General features: G+C 51.0%; 1 protein-coding gene across 2 annotated transcripts in view; it reads right to left on the bottom strand.

Moving 5' to 3' along the window:
- Positions 1-3,523: 3,523 nt before the first annotated feature.
- The window catches only part of SYNGR1 (synaptogyrin 1), a 31,944-nt gene continuing 14,904 nt past the window's right edge, over positions 3,524-20,563 (bottom strand). Inside the window, exons 2-4 of one of the 2 annotated variants that reach the window (XM_065944227.1) lie at positions 13,808-14,045; positions 12,832-12,977; positions 3,524-8,805 (exon numbers count right to left, since the gene is read on the bottom strand). In XM_065944227.1, the coding sequence (XP_065800299.1) occupies positions 8,584-8,805; positions 12,832-12,977; positions 13,808-14,045 (606 nt within the window). In that variant the 3' untranslated portion in view covers positions 3,524-8,583. Of the gene's footprint in view, positions 8,806-11,273; positions 11,580-12,831; positions 12,978-13,807; positions 14,046-20,563 lie in introns of those variants that run through there. The other variant, XM_065944237.1, reaches the window with a different exon arrangement.

The raw sequence follows: 20,563 nt of genomic DNA, 5'->3' as shown, positions 1-20,563 counted from the left end.
CCACAAGACCAGGTGGGTTCACCCAGGAAGCTAGTGTGGATGGAGAAGAAGGCCAAGGATGGGCCTGGGCGTCTGCCATGTTGACAGCTAGGGCTAAGCCGATGCCAGTGGCCCAACTGATGTGATTTTTAAAAAGCCTGCGGGTTTGGAAAAAGTTTGAGGAAAAGGTTTTCAGTTCTGTTGAAGTTTTTCCAGCGTTTGAAGTAGCATTTTCTAGGGCATGTAATTGGGACAGGCTTGGGAAGACAGCAGAGATGGGTGAAGCCAGAGGAGGGTGGATGGCTGACCAAAGCCAAAGCCTTTGCTGATTCAGAAACATTCAGAGCCAGGGGAGTTGCTGAATAAAAGCCTTTAAGGATCTGTGAATTACTGGAAATATATACAGATATTTCAACAAAAGGCAGCGAAGTGCCTAAAAGCATGGATTTTGCAGGTGGGGCCCTATGGTGCTTCAGCCTCTGCCCCAGTGTGACCCTGGCGGAGCCCAGCTCCTCCTCGGTAGAATGGGATAAACTTAGTGCCTCTATATCCACAGGTATAATGGAAGTGAAATAGATACTACAAAGTGCCTAGCATAGAGCTGGCCCTAAAAGGGAAAACACTGTTTTCTTCTATACTTCTACTCCCACTTCTGACACCAAAGGTGTGTGGGTTTCCCACACCAACAAGTTCTCTGACACCAGCTGAGTGTCCTAACAGAAACTTATTCAGTTTTTTGTTTTTAAATAATTGTATTTATTTATTTGGGGCTCTGCTGGGTCATTGTTGCTGCATGGGCATTTTCTCCAGTTGCAGCGAGTGGGAACTTTTCTTCGTTGCAGTGCACGGGCTTCTCATTGCGGTGGCTTCTCTTGTGCTGAGTACGGGCTCTACGGTGCTTGGGCTTCAGTAGTTGTGGCTCACAGGCTCAACAGTTGCGCTTCCCAGGCTCTAGAGTGCAGGCTTAGTTACTCGCAGGTATGTGGGATCTTCCTGGACCGGGGATCGAACTCTTGTCTCCGGCACTGGCAGGTGGATTCTTTGCCACTGAGCCAACAGAGAAGTCCCCTATTCAGTTATAACACTACGCACCTGGAGTTAGGGTTCCATCACTCAAGTTAGGAGGTCAGTTCCAGGGACTGCCCTTACTTCAGAAACTACTCCTGAGCTACTGGATATAAATCAGTGGTTCCCATGGTCTCCTCCTCGGGTTCAATAATTTGCTAGAATGGCTCACAGAACTCCAGATAGTGCTTTACTTATTACTGCCTATTTATCATAAAAGGATGCCTTTCAGGAACAGCCAGATAGAAGAGACACAGAAGGCAAGGCATGTGGAAGGGGTTGCAGGATTTCCACACCCTCTCTGGGTCTGCCATCTACCCAGCACTGACCTGGAAGCTCTCGGAAGCCCTTTTGGTTAGGATTTTTATGGAGTGTCATTACATAGGCATGATTAATTAAATCATCGGCCGTTGGTGATTGAACTCAATCTGCAGCCCCTCCCCTCTCTCCAGAAGTCAGGGGCTAGGGCTAGAAGTTTCAACCCTTCAATCACAGGGTTGGTACCGGTGGAGACAATCCCCCATCCTTAGGGGTTTTCCAAGTCACCTCATGAAAATCTGTTCAGGAATGGTTAAAAGGGACTTATTATGAACATAAAAGACAATTCTCTTACCCAGATGATTCAGAAATTCCAAGGATTTTAGGAGCTCTGTGCCAGGAACTCAGATTGGATGAAGACTAAGTATATGTTTCTTATTATAGCACAATATTACAGGCCAGTCAAGTGTAGCTGTCTACTTGACAAGGAGACTAAAAGGAGGAGAAAAAAAAAGATTCAGAATTGGACTTCCCTGGTGGTGCAGTGGATAAGAATCCGCCTGCCAACTCAAGGGACACAGGTTCAATCCCTGATCTGGGAAGATTCCATATGCCATGGAGCAACTATGCCTGTGCACCACAGCTATTGAGCCTGTGCTCTTGAGTCCAGGAGCTGCAACTACTGAAACCCAAGGGCCCTAGAGCCTGTGCTCTGCAACAAGAGAAGCCGCCACAACGGGAAGCCTGCACACCGCAACGAAGGGTAACCCTTGCTTGCCACAGCCAGAGAAGGCCTGTGCGCAGCAACAGAGACCCAGCACAGCCCCAAATCACTAAGTAAATAAATAAAATGATTTTTTAAAAATAAAAGATTCAGAATTGAATAAAGGGGAAATAGAGAGGGGGCTCAACTCACGGGCATGTGACCAGTGCAGTCACACAGGGTCCTGCTCTCAGAAGGGATCCAGTTTTCAGTTTACTGTCTGCATGTGGCATCTTGAAATTCTTAACAATTTTCTCCTTGAGCTTCTTTTGTAAGAGAAATCCAACAGGACGACGAAGCATGTGTGTGAGCAGAGAAGATACAGCAGGTGGCATCAAGCAGGTTCTGGCCAAGAACGGCGGGCAGTGGGCAGTCTGGGTGAGGAGCAGTTGGCCTGGCCACCGGGCGTGCATCCACATGGCTGGGCAGCCTGAGACACTGGGGGGCTGCAAGGGGCCAGGATTTGTGCCCAGACTGGCAACAGGAGAAGATGGCTGCAGTCCATCAAGGCTTTGATGAGAAGGGACCCCACATGGAAGTGGATCCTGTAGCATCTACAGAAATATAAATGATGCAGCCCAAGTCTGCGAAAGAACTGCCAGGACTCTTGCAGTAAACTGTCAGTAAATTATTACAAAACCAAAGCATACACGTGGATGTTGCTATAAAGCATGTCAGGGAGTCATTAGAATTCTTCAGAGCTAGAACCTCTCATTTTGAAAACTGCTGCAGCATTGCAAAGCAAGTATTCACAGGCTTAGAAATACAAATTAAATTTACAGACCATCTTCTATAGAAAGGAATTCCATTTTCATGTGAAGTTGCATTAGTGAGGAAGGCATGTTCAAAATTTTTTCCTTGTAACTGAAGCTAGAGCAAGCAAATGTATAAACAGGTTATTAAAATTATATACAAATCATGAAGTCATTCTCAGTGTCTTATACAACTGCCATAAGTTACAGAAAATGTTGGGGAAAACATGAACATGTCACTGTATAAATTTACATTTAAAATTACAAGTCAGACTTACATGAAATTGATTTGCATGGAGTTAAATCTTTTTAGAAAATGGTTCCACAAGAACCATTATGTGTAGATGTACTTCAGTTTATATTTTGAAAGTTTATTTGAAATTTCTCCCGATGTGACAGCCTACGAAATATTCTTAACAACTCCAGCAACAGCTGCAGCAGCAGAAAGATCCTTCTCAAAATTAAAAATTATAAAAAACTGTGACCTTGAATTAGCCAGGAATGATTGTCATAGCTTTCCATTATTTCATTTGAAATGATACTGGCAAAAAGTATGTGTTTTGATAAATGAATTTGCAAAAAAGTGAGTCAAAAAAGTTTAAGAATCAGGTATCATATTAACAAAGTATTATTTATTGTATTATATAAATTTATGACAATGAATAATTGTCTTGCAATTTTAGGTTTATAGTATCACTTTTACTATAGTATCACTATTACCCCTTACTTAGAAGTAATAAAATATTTTGAAAGGAAAAATCTTTATATTTTAGTACCTTTAACTGTACTGGTTTTTTATTGCTTTTTTTTTGGCTGTGCCAGGTCTTAGTTGCAGCATGTGGGATCTAGTTCCCTGACCGGGGATTGAACCTGGCCCCCCTGCATTGGGAGTGCAGTCTTAGCCACTGGACCACCAGGGAAGTCCCTTTTATTGCTTTTCAAAGAGGCTGTGCATTTAATTTTGAACTGGGCTTTGAAAATTATATAGTGGCCCTGATTCTCAAAACTAGTAATATTTTTTTAAAGCATTTTTGCATTTTCCCCATTTGTCCTGACTCTGTGACAAGCCTTTCAGGCTTTTACAGACTTCCCTCCAGTCCAGTGAATGGCCATCATATGATGACTTTTTTTGAAAACTCACATTAGTGTGGAGGGCTGGTCATCTTGGAAGGCTGGCAGTCTCCACTGGGATGTCCCGTTCAGCTCTTTTGGGGATCCATCTTCTTTACCCAAGACTTAAGTCTTTTGAATCAGTCACCCACACCCACCCCAGAGGGCAGATCTGAGTCCTTCGTTGTCCATTTTTGAAGTCGTTTGGCAGGTAACATATGCGGTAAGTGCTCTGGCCACTGTAGAGCGGAGGGAACACCTGAATAGACTCATGGACAGAAAGTGCAAACGCAGAACAGTGGGGCTGCTGCTGTTGAGTCGCTCAGTCGTGTCCGACTCTTTGCGACCCCGTGGGCTGCAGCCCGCCAGACTTCCCTGCCCTTCACCATCTCCCAGAGTTTGCTCAAACTCATGTCCATCGAGTCGGTGAGGCTATCCAACCATCTCATCTTTTATAAATCTTCTTGAAGACTGAGGGGAAAGGCTGTTACAGTGAGGCCCAGGGTCTAGCCTAACCCAAAGGATTGGAGCCCAGGCCTCCTGTGTCTCAGGGATCTGCTTCAGGTTAAGGGTCATCTGCTCAGAGGGGCCCAGGTCTAAACTGCATATTCTGACACTCAGCCCTTCATGCAGTTGAGATTTTTGCTTGCATGTTGGTTTAACATCTATCTCCCCTGCCGGAAGACCACCTCTGTGAGGGCAGGGACTGTCTACCTGGTTCAGTGTTGAGCTCCTAAGGCCAGTACAGAGTCTGGCACTTTATAGGATCTGTTTAAGTATTAAAACAGCTCAGGGCAGCTAACTTTAAAAACAGTGTTCTGCAAACATGTGTGTACATAAGAGCATGGGAATGGTCTGGAAGGAATGAGGTGATGCTCCTAATCTTGGCTGCCTCTAGAATGGACCAGGCTACGGAGTGGCGATGGGGTGTGTGTGCGTGTACACAAGTCAAGTTGGGGGGTACTGGCTTCAACTGTAACGATTTTACTTTTTAACTAAGCAATAATGAACAATAACGCATGTTCCAGGTCAGGGGAGACACAGGCGACGGGGAAACGCCAAGCCACACTCGCGAAGAACAAAGAAACACCGTGACACTCTGCAGTCCGCTGGTGGGTTTTGAGTCTTCACTTTATTACTATGTCACCAGGAGTCACCACCTTCACTTGGTTCACCACAAATGGACGGATGGCATAGAGGAGGGTGCCACGGGGCCAGGATTCACTCTTGAGACTTAACCAGGTGGCGGGGGAGTCCAGAGTGGGGGCCCAGGGTGGGGACCGCCATTCACTGCGCACACGCACACACACACAGATATCTTTGTGGAGCCTTATATTATACATCTTATATATAGAAAATATATATATTTATACTATACACAGGCAGTAACGCTGCGGGGAGGGCAGGGGCAGCCAGACAAGGGCTGTGGGCACCTGGGGATGGGGAGTGTCACATTGAGGGGCAGTGCCAGGAGATGGGTGGACACATCCATCCTCCCACAAACTCTTGTTGGGAGGGGTGCTCCCCCTTTGTGCTCCGTAGAGAATCAAAGGGGTCTTGGGCCAAGATTAGGGGCTCCCGAGGGGTAGTACGGGGCGGGGGTCTTGGCTACATGGGGAAAGCCTGGGACCCCCAACAGTCTTTGAAGATCAAGAATCACCTGGGAACCTGGGAAGGTTGGAGTGGGGAGAAGATGCTGGGACCCTCAGAGCTAGCCCCAACAGTTGCACCCCCAGGTGTGGTAGGAGTCACACCCAGGCAGATGACCTGTGACTGCACAATCAGAGGCCGGAGACCTGGATCCGGAACCTCTAGCTCTGTGCTTAACCGTGGACAAGTCACCGTCTTCCTGGCCCAGACTTCGCCCCTGTAAGGGTCCTTGCAGCTCTAAACTCGTGTGGAACCCAGTTTTCCTTGGCCCTCTCTTGTATGCGATGGGAGGAGGGGGTCCAAACTCAGCAAGGTCAGACTGCAGGGGTGCCTTTCTCCAAGGAAGGGCTTGGAAGCAGGGGGGAGACAGCAGGGAGGGAGAGGGGGTACCACTAACCTGTCAGCACTGGCTCCAAGCTTGAGGCCTCCAGGGGATTGTCCTCAGCCAACAGAAGCAGCAAGACTTCCCCACCAACCACTCAGAAGGGGAGTCAGGAGCCCTGGGTCTCAATCGAATCCTGCACTCCACATCTCTGGTCCTCTTTCTCACCCACCAGGGCACAGCCTGACCACGGATGGGGTCCTGCCTGGGCGGCACCCCCAGACTAGTGGGGAAGGCTGAGTGAAATGATTCAGCACCCCCATTTCTGGCAGGGGGTCTGGTAAACCTTCCCATTCTGGGGTGGCAAGGAAATTCTGTAATAAATACCCAGTACCTTGCTCTCTCACCCAGCAACACCAGCAGCTGGTCAGTGCCCAGGGGAACAGATGGGCAGCACCATGAGGTCTCCTGGTACCCATCAGCAAGGGAGGGTTTTGGTAGGGAGGGGGAGAGGGGGAGGACTTCTCATAGCATCATGCGTGGGCACTGAACTTCTCTCTACCAGAAACACACCATGTCCACCTGCACCCTGACCTGCTTTGCAAACCTCTGGTCTAGTGCAGGGTCCACTGCTCAACGTGGAGGATACCAGAGTCCCATCCTGTCCCAACCTGAGCCACCCCAGGGGAGCCCCTTTCCCAGATGTGGAAAGTTGAAGTCCCCAACAAGAAGCTGTCACCCGGCTGTCTGGGGTCCTCTCCCGTCACTGCTGTCCCTTGGGAGGATTTGATCAGACCTGATCCATGCTCCACTGCTAACTCACTCACGCACTGAGCCTCAGTTTCTCCTTCTGTTAAGCGGGGGCAATGATGCTGCTTCTCTGCCAAGAAAATTCCCGCTCCTTCCCTCACTGCCACGCTAACACCTACCCATCATCCAGGCCCCTCCGTGGGGACCTGCAGTCCATACAGCTGTACTCACACAACACCTGGCCCCGGTAAGGGACCCTGGGTCCAGCGGTCAGTTTAACACTCATCTCTGAGGACAGTCAGCTCCTTGAGGGCAGGGACCCTACCCTCAGCGTTCCTGCCACAAATGCCCCATCACTGCTGCGTCAACAAGCAAGTGAGTGGATATGACCTGCCTCTTAGGGTTCTCGTGGGGGCTGGTGGTGGGAACACCTAGCACTGTGCCAACCCACAATCCCACTGCCCTGCTCCCCAAGGCACTGGCAGGTGGCCACTGTCCCCAAACTGTCTCCCCGCTTCAAGGCCTCCCCATCCTATAAGGCTCAGTGGGGAGCCTGCATTATACAAGAGTCCCTCCTCACACTCCCCGTGCCTCCGGGGACACCTGCTACCCTCTCCCCAGCCTGTGGCCTCCCCCGGACTTCCATGCCCAAGGGGCTCTCACCACTCATCTTGGGGACAGTCTGTCCCACGGCAGCAGCTTCCAGGTGGAGGCCGTGCTGGGTCTAGAGCCCTGTCTTCCCACAGGGAGCCCAGTCACTTGGCAGGCCTTCTGGAAGGCCTTGGCTTGGCCGTCCCCGCCCCTCGGCCCCCAGCTGATCCCGGATGAGGAAAAGATGACACAGTGTCCCAGATCAGTTCTGTTTCCTGGGAGGTCACAGGGGCAGGGAAGGGGGCACCTTCTGGGTGGCTGGATGAAGCAGCCCAGGTAGCAAGCCCAGCTCTGCCACTCACTCCCTGTGATCCTGGGCCAGGCACTCCCCATCCAGGCCTCCTTGTCCACCCAGCCCCAGGCAGGGACAGTGGTCGTTCTGTCGGGAGGCCATGAAGGCCTGCTGGAGCTCCTGGGAGGATGCACACAGCTCAGAGCGGTACAGGGGAGCCAGGCTGGCCCGCTCGGCTCTCTCGCCTGGGAAGGCGGCCAGGGCAGAGGCCGTCAGGATGTGGGGAGAGGGGCCTGGAGGCAGGGCTGTCCCGCTGGGCGGAACAGCCGGGGCAGAGCAGGCCCCTGGCTTGCAGCAGAATCAGGGTGTCTCAGGGGCTGAGGTCCCCAAGGCCTCCCGGGGGGGCTGTAGCACTGAGCACAGCCCTGGGCTCGGGGATGGGAGAAGGTGGGGACCCTGGGGGGCAGCAGGTGCTCTGCAGCTGGGCAGCCTGTGGTGGCCCCACCTCTATCACTGGCTGCCTGAGTGACCCTGACCTCACCAGGACTCAGCTTCCTCAACCATAAAATGGAGACGGCCCAACACTCCGAGCAGGGCGGGGGTGTCACTCCTAGCAGATGACAGCCCCCACTGTCCTGCAGGTACTCACACCCCGCAGTCAAACCTTCCCAGCATCCTCCCAGTGGAACATTCTCTCCATTCCTACCTCTGGTTAAAAGCAGGGCCTCCTCCACATCCCCTCTTCCTCGTCTCCGGGGACCATCTGTCTTAGCACTCGTGCCAAGCACAGGCCTGACATACAGTAGGTGCTCAACGAAGGCTCGCAGACATAAGGAACGAACGCAGTCCCCCAGGGCGCTGCACACACCTGTGGACACCCCCAACACCTCACTGCCCCCGCCCACCTGAGCGGCCCTGGACCTCAGTGGAACCACCTGGAGGTGCCGGGCAGGGCAGCCGGGGAGGGAGCAGGGGGGCTGGGTGTGGAGGGAGGGGCAGGGGGCAGCTGGGGCAGCTCAGGGGCAGGTGGGGGGCAGGTGGTCCCTGTGGCTCAGTAGCCCTGCGACTGGTAGCCCTGGGGCTCGGGCTCGAAGGCGCTGGCCGGCTGCTGGTAGGTGCCGCCCATGCTCGTGGGCTCTGGCCCGGTGCTGGGCTCCACGTAGGGGGCGTAAGGCATGCTGGAGTCCTGGCTGGGGTCCATGTAGTCCTGGGAGAAGAGGGCCGAGTCGGCGCCAATCTGGTACCTCTGGAAGGCCAGCACAGCCTGGCCCGCCTGGGGATGGGGGTTGGCAGGGACAAGGACAGGCGGGAGGGGGCGGTTAGGGGAGAGACAGACAAGAGCACTGGGTTAGTAGAGGTTAGTCCACAAGACACGGACAGTAGAGGGTTAAATATCCTCAAAACACGCTTGAGGGGGTACGGAGGAAAGCTATCCTCACAAGCCAACCCAGAACCACACTGTCCAGCCAATAAGAACTTTGGAGATCACCTGCCTGATGACCCTAAAGCCAAAGGTTACTGAGGGTCAAAAAAAATTCTAGAGTATCCACTCTGGAGTGTTAAAATAGACTAAGCCCCATAATATTCTTCTCCAACTATGTTCTTAGGATGTTAGATGGGATGGAGAAAAAAATTTCTTGGTGGGACAGAGAAATGTTGGCCTCTCCTAAAAGTTATTTGGTCCCTCTTGCAGCTAGGCATAGCCATATGACTAAGCTCTAGCCAATAGGTCGGCCCCAAGTTCCCTGTCTCACCCTTTGACTTGATGCCTGGAATGCAGATGTGAGAGCTGGTGCTCTAGCTGCTATATTGGACCATTAGGTCCATGAGCCAAACTGTAGGGATGGAAGAGGCCTCAGTCACCAAAGACTTCTGGAGTCACTTATGCTAGCCCTGGACTGTCTTCCCAGACTTAACACTTTTTTTTAGACCACTGCATTTGTGATTTCTGTCATTTGCTGCTGATCTAATTCTAACTGAAATGCTTAATCAAATAAGTTTGGGAAACTGAGTTAAACAGAGGGCCACAGGAGTCATCAGAACTTTGAATGTTTCATGTATGCTGGGATCCCCAGGCAAGCAACCACTTATCTGACTACTGAAGTCCTTTTTACATAGAACTCAGTCGGGAAAGACTTGTCTATAGCATATACGCATAGGTGGGAAACGCTTTTTAAGTAAATGCAATTACATTATTATTAAAGACAATGAAACTGATCACACCAAGCTAGGGAATAAATTAAATCTGTCATTAAAAGACAGTGTTTACAGGTTTATGCTGAAAGCCTTCTCCAGAGGTCTTTCCAACCCAGGTCATCTGCCTGTGATGGGAAAATGCTTATGTTCTACATACTTCTGTTTGGGGGCCAGGAAGACTGAGGCCTAGAAAAGGGGGGCCTCATGGCAGAGTCAGTGCCAGAACCCAGATCTGAACATAGAGGTCCTGCCCCTTTAGGCCAGGGGCCTCCCCATCTCCTTCCTTTTGATCGGCCTGCTGACAAGGCACTAATTCAATCAGGAACCTGAGAGGGCCAACAGGTGAGAGGTAGGGGCAGAAGTGCCAGGGGCCTGGGGAAGGCAGACCAGGCCTCAGGAGGTAGGCTGAGGAAATCAGCAGTGGCCCTCTTATACTTTCCATGATGTTGGTAGGAGGTCCTGGCCACAGGGTGCTCAGATGCAGGAGCCTGGGGAGGGGAGGTGGAAAGCCCCTCCCCCACCCAGGGCAGAGGCCACGTCTTCAGCACCCTTGCGCCATCAGCGAGTCCACAAGAGGACAAAGGGAATGGATGAATGAGTTCCTGAGAGGAATTTCTGCAGACATGGTCCTCCCGAGCTCCCTGGCTCCACTGCTGTCCTGCACGGAGGCAGAGGGCTAGAGCCGATGACCTTTGCAGATCCTTCCAGGGCGGGGCTCTGGCTACAGGCAGCTAGTGCTATCTGTGTGGTCACTTCTTCATCCCCCTGAGTCAAGGCCTCTCTGAGCCATCCAGTTCAAAGAGCCACAGACAGGAGCTGTGGAGGGGGTGTGGGCCCCTGCTGGGCTTGGGTGCAGAGGTGAGGCTGGGAGTTCCGCTCAGAGCCCAGGGACCCAGTGGTCCACCTGGCTCTGCTTCTTCAGAGCAGGCGCACTCTCTGCGGCATCTCCACCGCGCAGGGCTCTGCCCCAGGGGCCAGTCTGTGTTCAGGGCAGCTGAGGGCCCCAGGGAGGGAACCTGTGTAGGACTGGAGGCCAGGGTCCTTTGGAAGATCAGGGATTCACCACATAGGAATCACTCCCAAAGGAGAGGTTATGAAAGTGTCCCTGAATCCCTGAGGAGAATGAATGAATGAACAAAAGAACTGACATTTATTGAGCATCTCTGTGCCAAGCCCTGTGCCAACCTTTGTTTCGTCTGCACAACAGCGCTGAGAGGTTGGTTCACGACCACTCCTCAGTCCAGGGAGGTAGACTGAGGCACAGAGTGGTGCATGGCTCTGCCCAGGGTCCCACAGCACACAAGAGCAGAGCCGGGCCAGGCCCCTCTCGGCAGCCAGCCTCCACGGGGACTGTAAAACTGGCCTTCACGTTGCAGCCGTGGGAGGGGCTCTCGGCCCACAGCTCAGCGCCCTGGCAGCCCTCACGGAGCCACCCCAGCCTGTGGCAGCGCATCTGAGAGAGATTTCGGCTTGTCTCTCTTCCCATCCCCAGCCTGTGGGCTCCCGGGGCCAGGAACCACCTCTGAGTCATCACTAGGCACAGAACAGTTGCTCAATAAATGTTTACTGAATGAACAGACACATGAAGAATCAACAAAGGAGGTGATGAGGAAGTGGTGAGCCTTAACTGGCCCCTCTAGGCAGCCTTCCACTACCCTGCCCGCCCTGGCATCTCGGCTGGTCCAGGCACTGGGCTGCCCTTCAACCTTGCCACTGGCCATATACTTAGGGCTTCCTGCTTCTGGAAGCTCTGCAGGCCTACGGCTGTGCCGAGGCGGGAAACAGCGTGTTGTATTCCTCCTGGAAGGTAAGGTCCTTGAATCTCCGCACGGCCAAGGCTGCGGTCAGGCTCTGCCAGGAGAGAGCAGGGGTGAGGCCGGCGGCGAAGAAGAAGGGGCAGGAAGAGGCACCATCAGGGAGGTTGGCTTCAGGGGGGGCCGGTCGGCACCTGTCAGTCAGCCATTCAGACTCCGCCCCTGGAAGTCCCGGTGACCAATCACTCACTCCTCCTCTGCAAGCCCCAAAAAGAGGAAGAAATTTGGCCAGGATGGGCCCAGGAGCGGGACAGGAAAGGCAGCACGGTCTCACAGGAGTGGCCAGTGCTGGTGCCTATATACAGCGTCAGGGGGCTTCTCCTTGCAGAAGGCCGAGGACAGCTCAAAGGCCTGGACAGGAGGGGGTTTTGGGAGGGGAAGGGAGACCCCTTGGGACAGGGGAACGGAGCCCATATGACCCTAGACATCTGCAGGAGGGAGATGGGAGAAAAAAAAAATCTTGAGAGGACATGGAACCAGTGGGAAGGAGGGGCCAGTCACGCTGTCATGCTGCCTGGCGCTGGAGATCACCAGATCCAAAGTCCACAAAGGGGTGACCTCTGGCCAGGGGGGCCCAGAGACATGTTTTTTTTGACCTACATATGTATGTGGAGGTCAAATATATACATGGGTTTTTAACACACAAAGATCAGAATCCACAGAGAAGTTCAGATTCCTGGCCTCCCTGGGAAAACCAGAGGCCCTGGCCTCTGTGGGTCCCTAGTCCTGCTCAGCACAGGGGCCAAGTAGAGGGTGCCCTTTCAGGATGTTGTACACCTGCCGCCCGGTCCACGCACTCCTCCCATTCTGCCTGCCAGATGGGCACCTCTGTTTGTGACCCATCCCACTACAAACCCAATCTCCCCATTTTAAAGACAGGAAGACAGAGGCCCAGAACACTAGGGGAAACCCCAAGATTCAACCCAGGACTCCTGACACTCAATCTCTCCTCCTTCTCAGCCTTGAACCTCAAAGCCTTATCTTCCCATCGAGGCCTCAGCCTTCTCGTCTGTAAAAGAGAACAGTAAATAACTACCTCCCAATGACCAGAGTGGTTAGGAGGGGAATCCGTTCCCACAGGAAGAGTGCCCTGCACCAGAGCCAGGGTCTGCCATCACCCACGACCATCCTGGCTGGCAAAGGGCAGCAGTCTCCCTCCTCAGGGAGCAGCCCCGCCGTGTGCATTGAGGCGGGAAGCAGCACAGAGACCCTGGCTGGTGCTCAAAGGCCCCCCGCCTGGGAGCCCGGCTGGGGCGGGCTGGTGTGGGCTGGCTGGATGGTGTACTCACCCACGTGAAGATGGAGAAGAAGGAGAAGGCGATGGCGGCCCGGGCCGCGTCCGTCCCCTCGTTCAGCGGGTTGTCCTTGGGCTCGGAGACCTGCCACTGGTTGGCCAGGAAGCAGAAGGCCACGAACCAGAGGAAGGCCCAGAAGGCTGGGGTGGGCGCAGGGCCAGGCAGCCCACGTCGGGGGAGGGCGGGGGGGAGGAGACGGGAAACCGAGGAACCGGGGTTGGTTCGGGGGCGCGTCTCCCACGCTCCCCACCCACAGAGGGAGAGGAGGTGGGGGTCAGAGCGCAGGGAGCAGGGGGAAGGCACAGGCGGGAACAGAGAGGCCGGCCAGACCCGGAGCAGGAGAGAGAGAGACCCCAGGAAGGAGGCGGCCAGGACCGGAGCAGAGGCAGGGAGGGGCGGGCGGGGAGAGAGGGAGGGACGGGGAGACGGAGAGACAGAGAAAAGTCAGTGAGCCTGGGCCGCGCTGCTCTAAGCTCAGCCAGCACAGGCTTCCCGGCTGAATCCCTGACTGACCCGTGGCCCAGCCTGAGGCCTGCAGCTCTTCTGTGAGGGGCCCCCCAGCTCCAGGTCCTGACCCTCCCAGGGCACCTACTGTGTGCCGGGCCTTCGGCCATCACCCGGCTTAGTTCTCAAGGGGCTCCACCAGGGAGAGGGCCCAGAGGAGGCCAGTGAAAGCAGAGGAACCCCCTCCGGACATTGTGTTCCTACTCTGCCGCGAGCTGTGGGCTGTCTTGGGGTCTCGGGCCCCGCCCTGGTCCTACACGAGCCTGCTGCCAGCCTTGTGACCCCAAATCTGTCCCTTTACAAGTGTCTGCGCCTCAGTTTCCCCATCTGGAAAATGGGCAGAAGGGTGGCAGCCACCTCCCAGGTGTATGTGAGGCTGAGCAGGACCACGGCCGGGACAGCCCCCTGCAGACTCTGTGCTGCTGGTGGGGGGAGGGGGGGCCCAGTGCCCACGGGTGGGGCTCACCCGAGACGCCGATGTCGGACAGGACGGCCTTCTTCCGGTCTTTGACGCTGCTTATCTGGGGGAAGTACACGTCCAGGGCCAGGTAGAGCAGGCAGGTGAGGAAAGCGAGCACGCCCACGGTCACGCCGTAGCCACAGGCGTTGGGGTTGTGGTTGTAGATGCAGAACTCCTCGCTTTCCGAGGGGCTGTTGAGGTAGCCCTCATTCACGATGGAGCCGAACACCACGATGGAGAAGACCTGCAGTGACGGGGGAGGGGCGGGGGTGGCCGTGAGACCCGGGGAGGCCCCTCCAAGGACCGGCCCGGGGGGCTGGGGGAGGGCTACCAACCCCCACGCCGGCTGCCTGCCCCAGTCACAGGGCTGGGGTGAGGCAGGCAGGTCAGAGCGGGAGGCCCAGAGAGGGAGGGACACTTGCTTGGGGTCACACAGCACAGGTGGGGTCAATCACTTCCTTCTTCAGCTGGAGGCACTGAGGATCCCCCCCAATCAGAATCGATGTGGCCCCATCCCCCTTCCAGCCAGGTGCTAAGAGGCCTTCCTGGGTCCTGACACCAAGGTTCCTCTAGGACTGGACCCGGCCTCCCAGAAGAAGCCGTCTCAACCTTCCAGGTGGTGAACTGCCAAGCCCACAAGCCCCTGGTTGATTCTGGCATGAGCCAGCGCCATCACGGGTTCTGTGGAACGACAGGGTGTTCTGTCCTTGGTGCCCCCCTTCCCTGATGCCCAGGCGCTGACAAGCAGAAAGAATGACAAATGGACAAATACACCAGTTACAACCCTGTCAATTACAGGCAACCTGCAGGACCCTAAGTGTAACAGATGTTACCTACTTTAACGCAGGCAACAACCTCCAAGCCAGGTCTATTTCAGCTGAGTTGACCGCCAGCAGGGGGTGGTCCCTCCTGACCCCACCTCCTGCTATCTACATCCTTGTGCTATCTCCTTCTCCTTGACTGTGGGCTGAGCCTAGCAAGTTGCTTCTAAACAAAACAGAGTATGGCAAGAAGAGACGGGATGTCACTTGTGTGAGATTACAAAGACCCAGCCTTGGTCAAGCTCATCCTCTCCGGCCCCTCCTTGCTCGCTCTGAGGGAAGCGGCTGCCAGCTTTTGAGCTGCTTATGGAGAAACACACAGACGTGGAATTGAGGGAGGTCTCCAGGCAATAGCCAACAGGGAACTCAGCCCACAAGGAGTCAGTCCTGCCAGCACTGTGTAAGTGAGCGTGACGACAGAGCTACCCTCAGCCTTCAGATGAGACCACAGCCCTGGCCAACACCACGATGTGCGAGGCAGTGGCACCTCACTAAGCAGGTTCCTGGTCACGAAAACTGTGAAAATACAAGCGCTTTTGTTGTTGTTGTTTTTCACATGTGCTTTATTTATTTGGCTGCATCAAGTCTTAGTTGCGGCATGCAGGATCTTGGTTACCGCGTGCAGGCTTCTCTCTAGTTTTGGTGGGCAGGCTTAATGGTTGCACTGCATGTAGGATCTGTTTCCTAACCAGAGATTGAACCAGCGTCCTCTGCATTGGAAGGCGGAGTCTTAACCACTGGACCACCAGGGAAGTCCCCAAACATTGCTTGTTTTAAGTCATTACATTTGGGGGTGTGCTGTTGAGAGAGTCAATTCCTAGACAGACTGATAAGAAGTCCAGGGGTCCCCAAGGAGAGAGGAATCTGGAATTCTCAAGGAGGAAGAAAGGACAAACTTTTTTTCTCCCTCTACGTTCCTTAGAATTATATAACAATCATGTATCCTGCTTAAGGACAATCTCTGGAAAAAACCTTCTGGATAATCCTGTTATCTTAATGGGTAAACTATGGGAGTAGGTCTAGTGAGGTCTTTACAACCTCCAGACATCTTTTGATTCACTGTAATAACTAATTAGAGAGTATATAATCCATGGCTAACACTAGCAAGGGGGTACTCTTTCTGCCTTCTTCTGATGCCTATGTCAGAAGCTTTCTCTATCTCCTTTATACTTTAGTAAAACTTTATTACACAAAAGCTCTGAGCAATCAGGCCTCGTCTCTGGCCCTGGATTGAATTCTTCTCCTCTGGAGGCCAAGAATCCTGGCGTCTTTGCATGGTTCAGCAACAACCTTTCATCTTGGGGGCTCGTCCAGGATTCTTCAGGACAAGGTAAGGATGCTTGGAGCTCTAGTTACACAAAGCTCTGAGCGATCAAGCCTCGTCTCTGGCCCCGGATTGAATTCTTCTCCTCCGGAGGCCAAGAATCCCGGCGTCTTTTCATGGTTCAGCAACAACCTTTCACTGTGATGCAGCAGCAGCTAACGAACACAGTCAGTATCACTGGTGTTTTGCAGATGAGACAGGGAAGGTGAAGGTGTTAGTTTATGTGCCCAGAGTCACACAGCCGGGATGTGGCAGAGCTGGCTTCAAACCCAGCGACCTGATTCTGAACTCCAAGCTTCTTCCTCCTGCCTCTCACCTCCCCTGAAACTCTGAGGATGAAGAGGCCCACCCACAGTCAATGGACAGACACACAGATAGGAAGACAGAGCCTCAGATGTGGCCTGCAGTGAGCTTGAGGTGAAGCTGTATAGGACTTTTTTTTTTTTAACTTTATTTCACATTGAAGTATAGCTGATTAGGGGCTTCCCCGATGGTTCACTGGGTAAAGAACCTGCCTGTGATGCAGAGAGACGTAGGAGACACAGGAGACGTAGGTTTGATCCCTGGGTTGTGAAGATCCTCTAGAGTAGGAGATGGCAACCCACTCCAGTATTCTTGCCTGGAGAATCCATGGACAGAGGAGCCTGGCAGGGTACAGTCCATGGGGTTGCAAAGAGTCAGACACAACTGAGCACATAGCTGATTAACCAGGTTGTGTTAACCAGGTTGTGACAGTTTCAGGTGGACAGCAGAGGGACGCGGCCACACATACACATGTGTCCACTCTCTCCCAAACTCCCCTCCCATCCAGGCGGTCACATAACAGAGCTCCCTGTGCTATACAGTCTTTGTTGGTTATTCATTTTAATGCAAAGGATTTTAATTGCCCATTTCCCACATTGCCTGCCAGTTTTTCCACAATAAGGAACTATACATTTTTGCCCTTAGCTAACACCTTGGAAGGGTAGAGATTCCATGGCAGGTGTGAGAAAAAATATGAGAAGCATCATTTTTTTACTTGTATCTTTAAGATGTCTACACATGGATTTTATAACGTACTAGATACATCAGTATAGTAGTAATATATATATAAAACAAATCTACATTTTTTATTGAAGTATAATTGTATATTATACAAGTATATAATATATACTTGTGATTCAGTTTTTAAAGGTTATACTCGATTTATAGTTATTATAAAATATTGGCTATAGTCTCCACGATGTACAGTAAATCCTTGTAGCTTACTTTATACATAAGAGTTTGTACCTCTTAATCCCCAACCCCCGCATTCCCCCTCCCTGCTGGTAACCACAAGTTTATTCTCTGTATCTGTAAATCTGCTTCTTTTTTGTTGTATTTACTAGTTTGTTGACTTTTTAGACTCCATATATAACTGATATACAGTATTTGTCTCTGTCTGACTTATTTCACTTAGCATAGTATCCTCCAAGGCTATTCATGTTGCTGCAAATCGCAAATTTTCCTTCTTTTTTATGACTGAGTAGTATTCCATTCCAAGACGAATTTAGAAAAGGCAGAGGAACCAGAGATCAAATTGCCAACATCTGCTGGAACATCGAAAAAACAAGAGAATTCCAGAAAAATACCTACTTCTGCTTTATTGACTACACCAAAGCCTTTGACTGTGTGGATCACAACAAACTGCAGAAAATTCTTAAAGAGATAGGAATACCAGACCACCTTACCTGCCTCCTAAGAAATCTGTATGTAGGTCAAGAAGCAACAATTAGAACTGGACATGGAACAACAGACTGGTTCCAAATTGGGAAAGGAGTACATCAAGGCTGTATATTGTCACCCTGCTTATTTAACTTATATGCAGAGTACATCATGCGAAATGCAAGGCTGGATGAAGCACAAACGCATCAAGATTGCCAGGAGAAATATCAATAACTTCAGATATGCAGATGACACCACCCTATAGCAGAAAAGGAAGAAGAATTAAAGAACTCTTGATGAAAGTGAAAGAGGAGAGTGAAAAAGCTGGCCTAAAACTCAACATTCAGAAAACTAAGATCATGGCCTCTGGTCCTATCACTTTATGGCAAATAGATGAGGAAACAATGGAAACAGTGAGAGACTTTATTTTTTCGGGCTCCAAAATCACTGCAGATGGTGCTGCAGCCATGAAGTTAAAGAATGCTTGCTCCTTGGAAGAAAAGCTATGACCAACCTAGACAGCATATTAAAAAGCAGAGACATTACTTTGCCAACAAAGGTCTGTGTAGTCAAAGCTATGGTTTTTCCAGTGAGTGAAGTCGCTCAGTTGTGTCCGACTCTTTGCGACCCCATGGACAACCTACCAAACTCCTCAGTCCATGGGATTTTCCAGGCAAGAATACTGGAATGGGCTGCCATTTCCTTCTCCAGGGGATCTTCCTGACCCAAAGATCGAACCCAGGTCTCCCGCATTGTAGGCAGACGCTTTACCATCTGAGCTACCATGGAAGCCCTATGGTTTTTCCAGTAGTTATGTATAGATGTGAGAGTTGGACTGTAAAGAAAGCTGAGAGCCAAAGAATTGATGCTTTTGAACTGTGGTGTTGGAGAAGACTCTTGAGAGTCCCTTGGACACCAAGAAGATCCAACCAGTCCATCCTAAAGGAAATCAGTCCTGAATATTCATTGGAAGGACTGATGCTGAACTCCAATACTTTGGCCACCTGATGCAAAGAACTGACTCCTCAGAAAAGACTCCGATACTGGGAAAGATTGAAGGCAGCATGAGAAGGGGATGACAGAGGATGAGATGGTTGGATGGCATCACTGACTTGATGGACATGACTTTGAGCAAGCTCCAGGAGTTGGTGATGGACAGGGAAGCCTGTTGTGCTGTAATCCATGGGGTCGCAAAGAGTCAGACACAACTGAGCGACTGAACTGAACTGAGTATTCCATTGCATATATATACCACATCTTCTTTATCCATTCATCTGTTTTTCTTTTTTAATATTTATTTTTATTTATTTATTTGGCTGCATGGGGGTCTTAGTTGTGGCATGTGGGATCTTCATTGTGGCATGCAAACTCTTAGTGCAGCATGTGGAATCCAGTTCCATGACCAGGCATTGAACCCTGGTCCCCTGCACTGGGAGTACAGAATTAACCACTGAACCACCAGGGAAGTTCCTATCCATTCATCTGTTGATGGACACTTAGGTTGCTTCCATTTCTTGGCAACTGTAAATGATGCTGCTATGAACATTGGGGTGCATGCATCTTTTCAAGTCAGTGTTTTTGTTTTTCTCAGATATATGCCCGGGAGTGGAACTGCTGGGTCACACGGTAGTTCTGCTTTTAGTTTTTTGAGACACCTCCATACTGTTTTCCACAGTAGCTGCGCCAATTTACATTCCCATCAAAGGTGTATGAGGATTCCCTTTTCTTCAAATCCTCATCAACATTTGCTATTTGTGTTCTTTTTGATGATAACTATTCTGACTGATGTGAGGTGATATCTCATAGTGGTTTTGATTTGCATTTCCCTGGTGATTAATGATGCTAAACATCTTCTTATGTGCCTGTTGGCCATCTGTGTGTCCTCTTTGGGGAAATGTCTATTCAGATCTTCTGCCCATTTTTTAATCAGTGTTTTTTGTTTCTTTTTTTTACAGGGTTTTTGTGTGTGTGTGTGTTGAGTTGTATGAGCTGTTTACATATGCTGGATATTAACCCCTTATCAGCCTTATCAACTGCAAATATTTTCTCCCATTCAGTGGAGCTGTCTTTTTGTTTCGTGTATAATTCCATGGACTATCGCAAAGAGTCGGACACGACTGAGCGACTTTCACTTTGGTGTGCAAAAGCTTTCAAGTTTAATTAGGTCTCATTTATTTTTGTTTTTGTTTCCTTTGCTTTAGGAGATAAATCCCCCCAAAATATTGCTAGGGTTTATGTCAAAGAGTGTTCTGCTTATATTTTCCTCTATTGGTTTTATGTTTTCTGGTCTCACATTTAGGTCTTCAACTTATTGTGAGTCTGTTTTTGTATATGGTGTGAAAGAATGCTCTGATTTCATTCATTTATATGTAGCTGTCCAGTTTCCCCAGCACCACTTATTGAAGAGACTACTTTTTCTCCACTGTATATTCTTGCCTCCTTTGTCACAGACTAACTGACCGTAAGTGCATGGGTTTCAAATTCACACTTCATGGGAGGACTGACTCAAAATTTTTTTCCTAAAGGAGTGCATGATCTAAAGTTTGGAGATCACTGGTTCATGACACTGTGTGTTAAGGATTCTGACCCAAATATCCACCACCAGATGAGTGGAGAAGTAAGTTGTGGCACATCCATACAATGGAATATTATTCAGCCACTAAAGGGGGCAGAGTTCTGATACAACTGGAGGAACCTTGAAACTGATGAAGAAAGAAGTGAAAGAAGCCGGACATGAAAGGTCAGTATTATGATTTCTTTTATGTACTATACCCATAATAGGCAAAACATAGAAAACAGACTAGAGATCACCAGTGGCTGGGGAAGTGGAGAATGGGGAGTGACTACTTGACAGGTATGGGGGGTATTTATGGGGGTAATGAAAACGTTGCGAAACTAGACAGCTGACAGTTGTACACACTGTGAATGCACTAA

This window comes from Muntiacus reevesi, chromosome 1 (genome assembly GCF_963930625.1).
Source record: "Muntiacus reevesi chromosome 1, mMunRee1.1, whole genome shotgun sequence".
Classification (NCBI taxonomy): Eukaryota; Metazoa; Chordata; class Mammalia; order Artiodactyla; family Cervidae; genus Muntiacus; species Muntiacus reevesi.
This window is presented reverse-complemented; position numbering and strand designations above follow the sequence as displayed.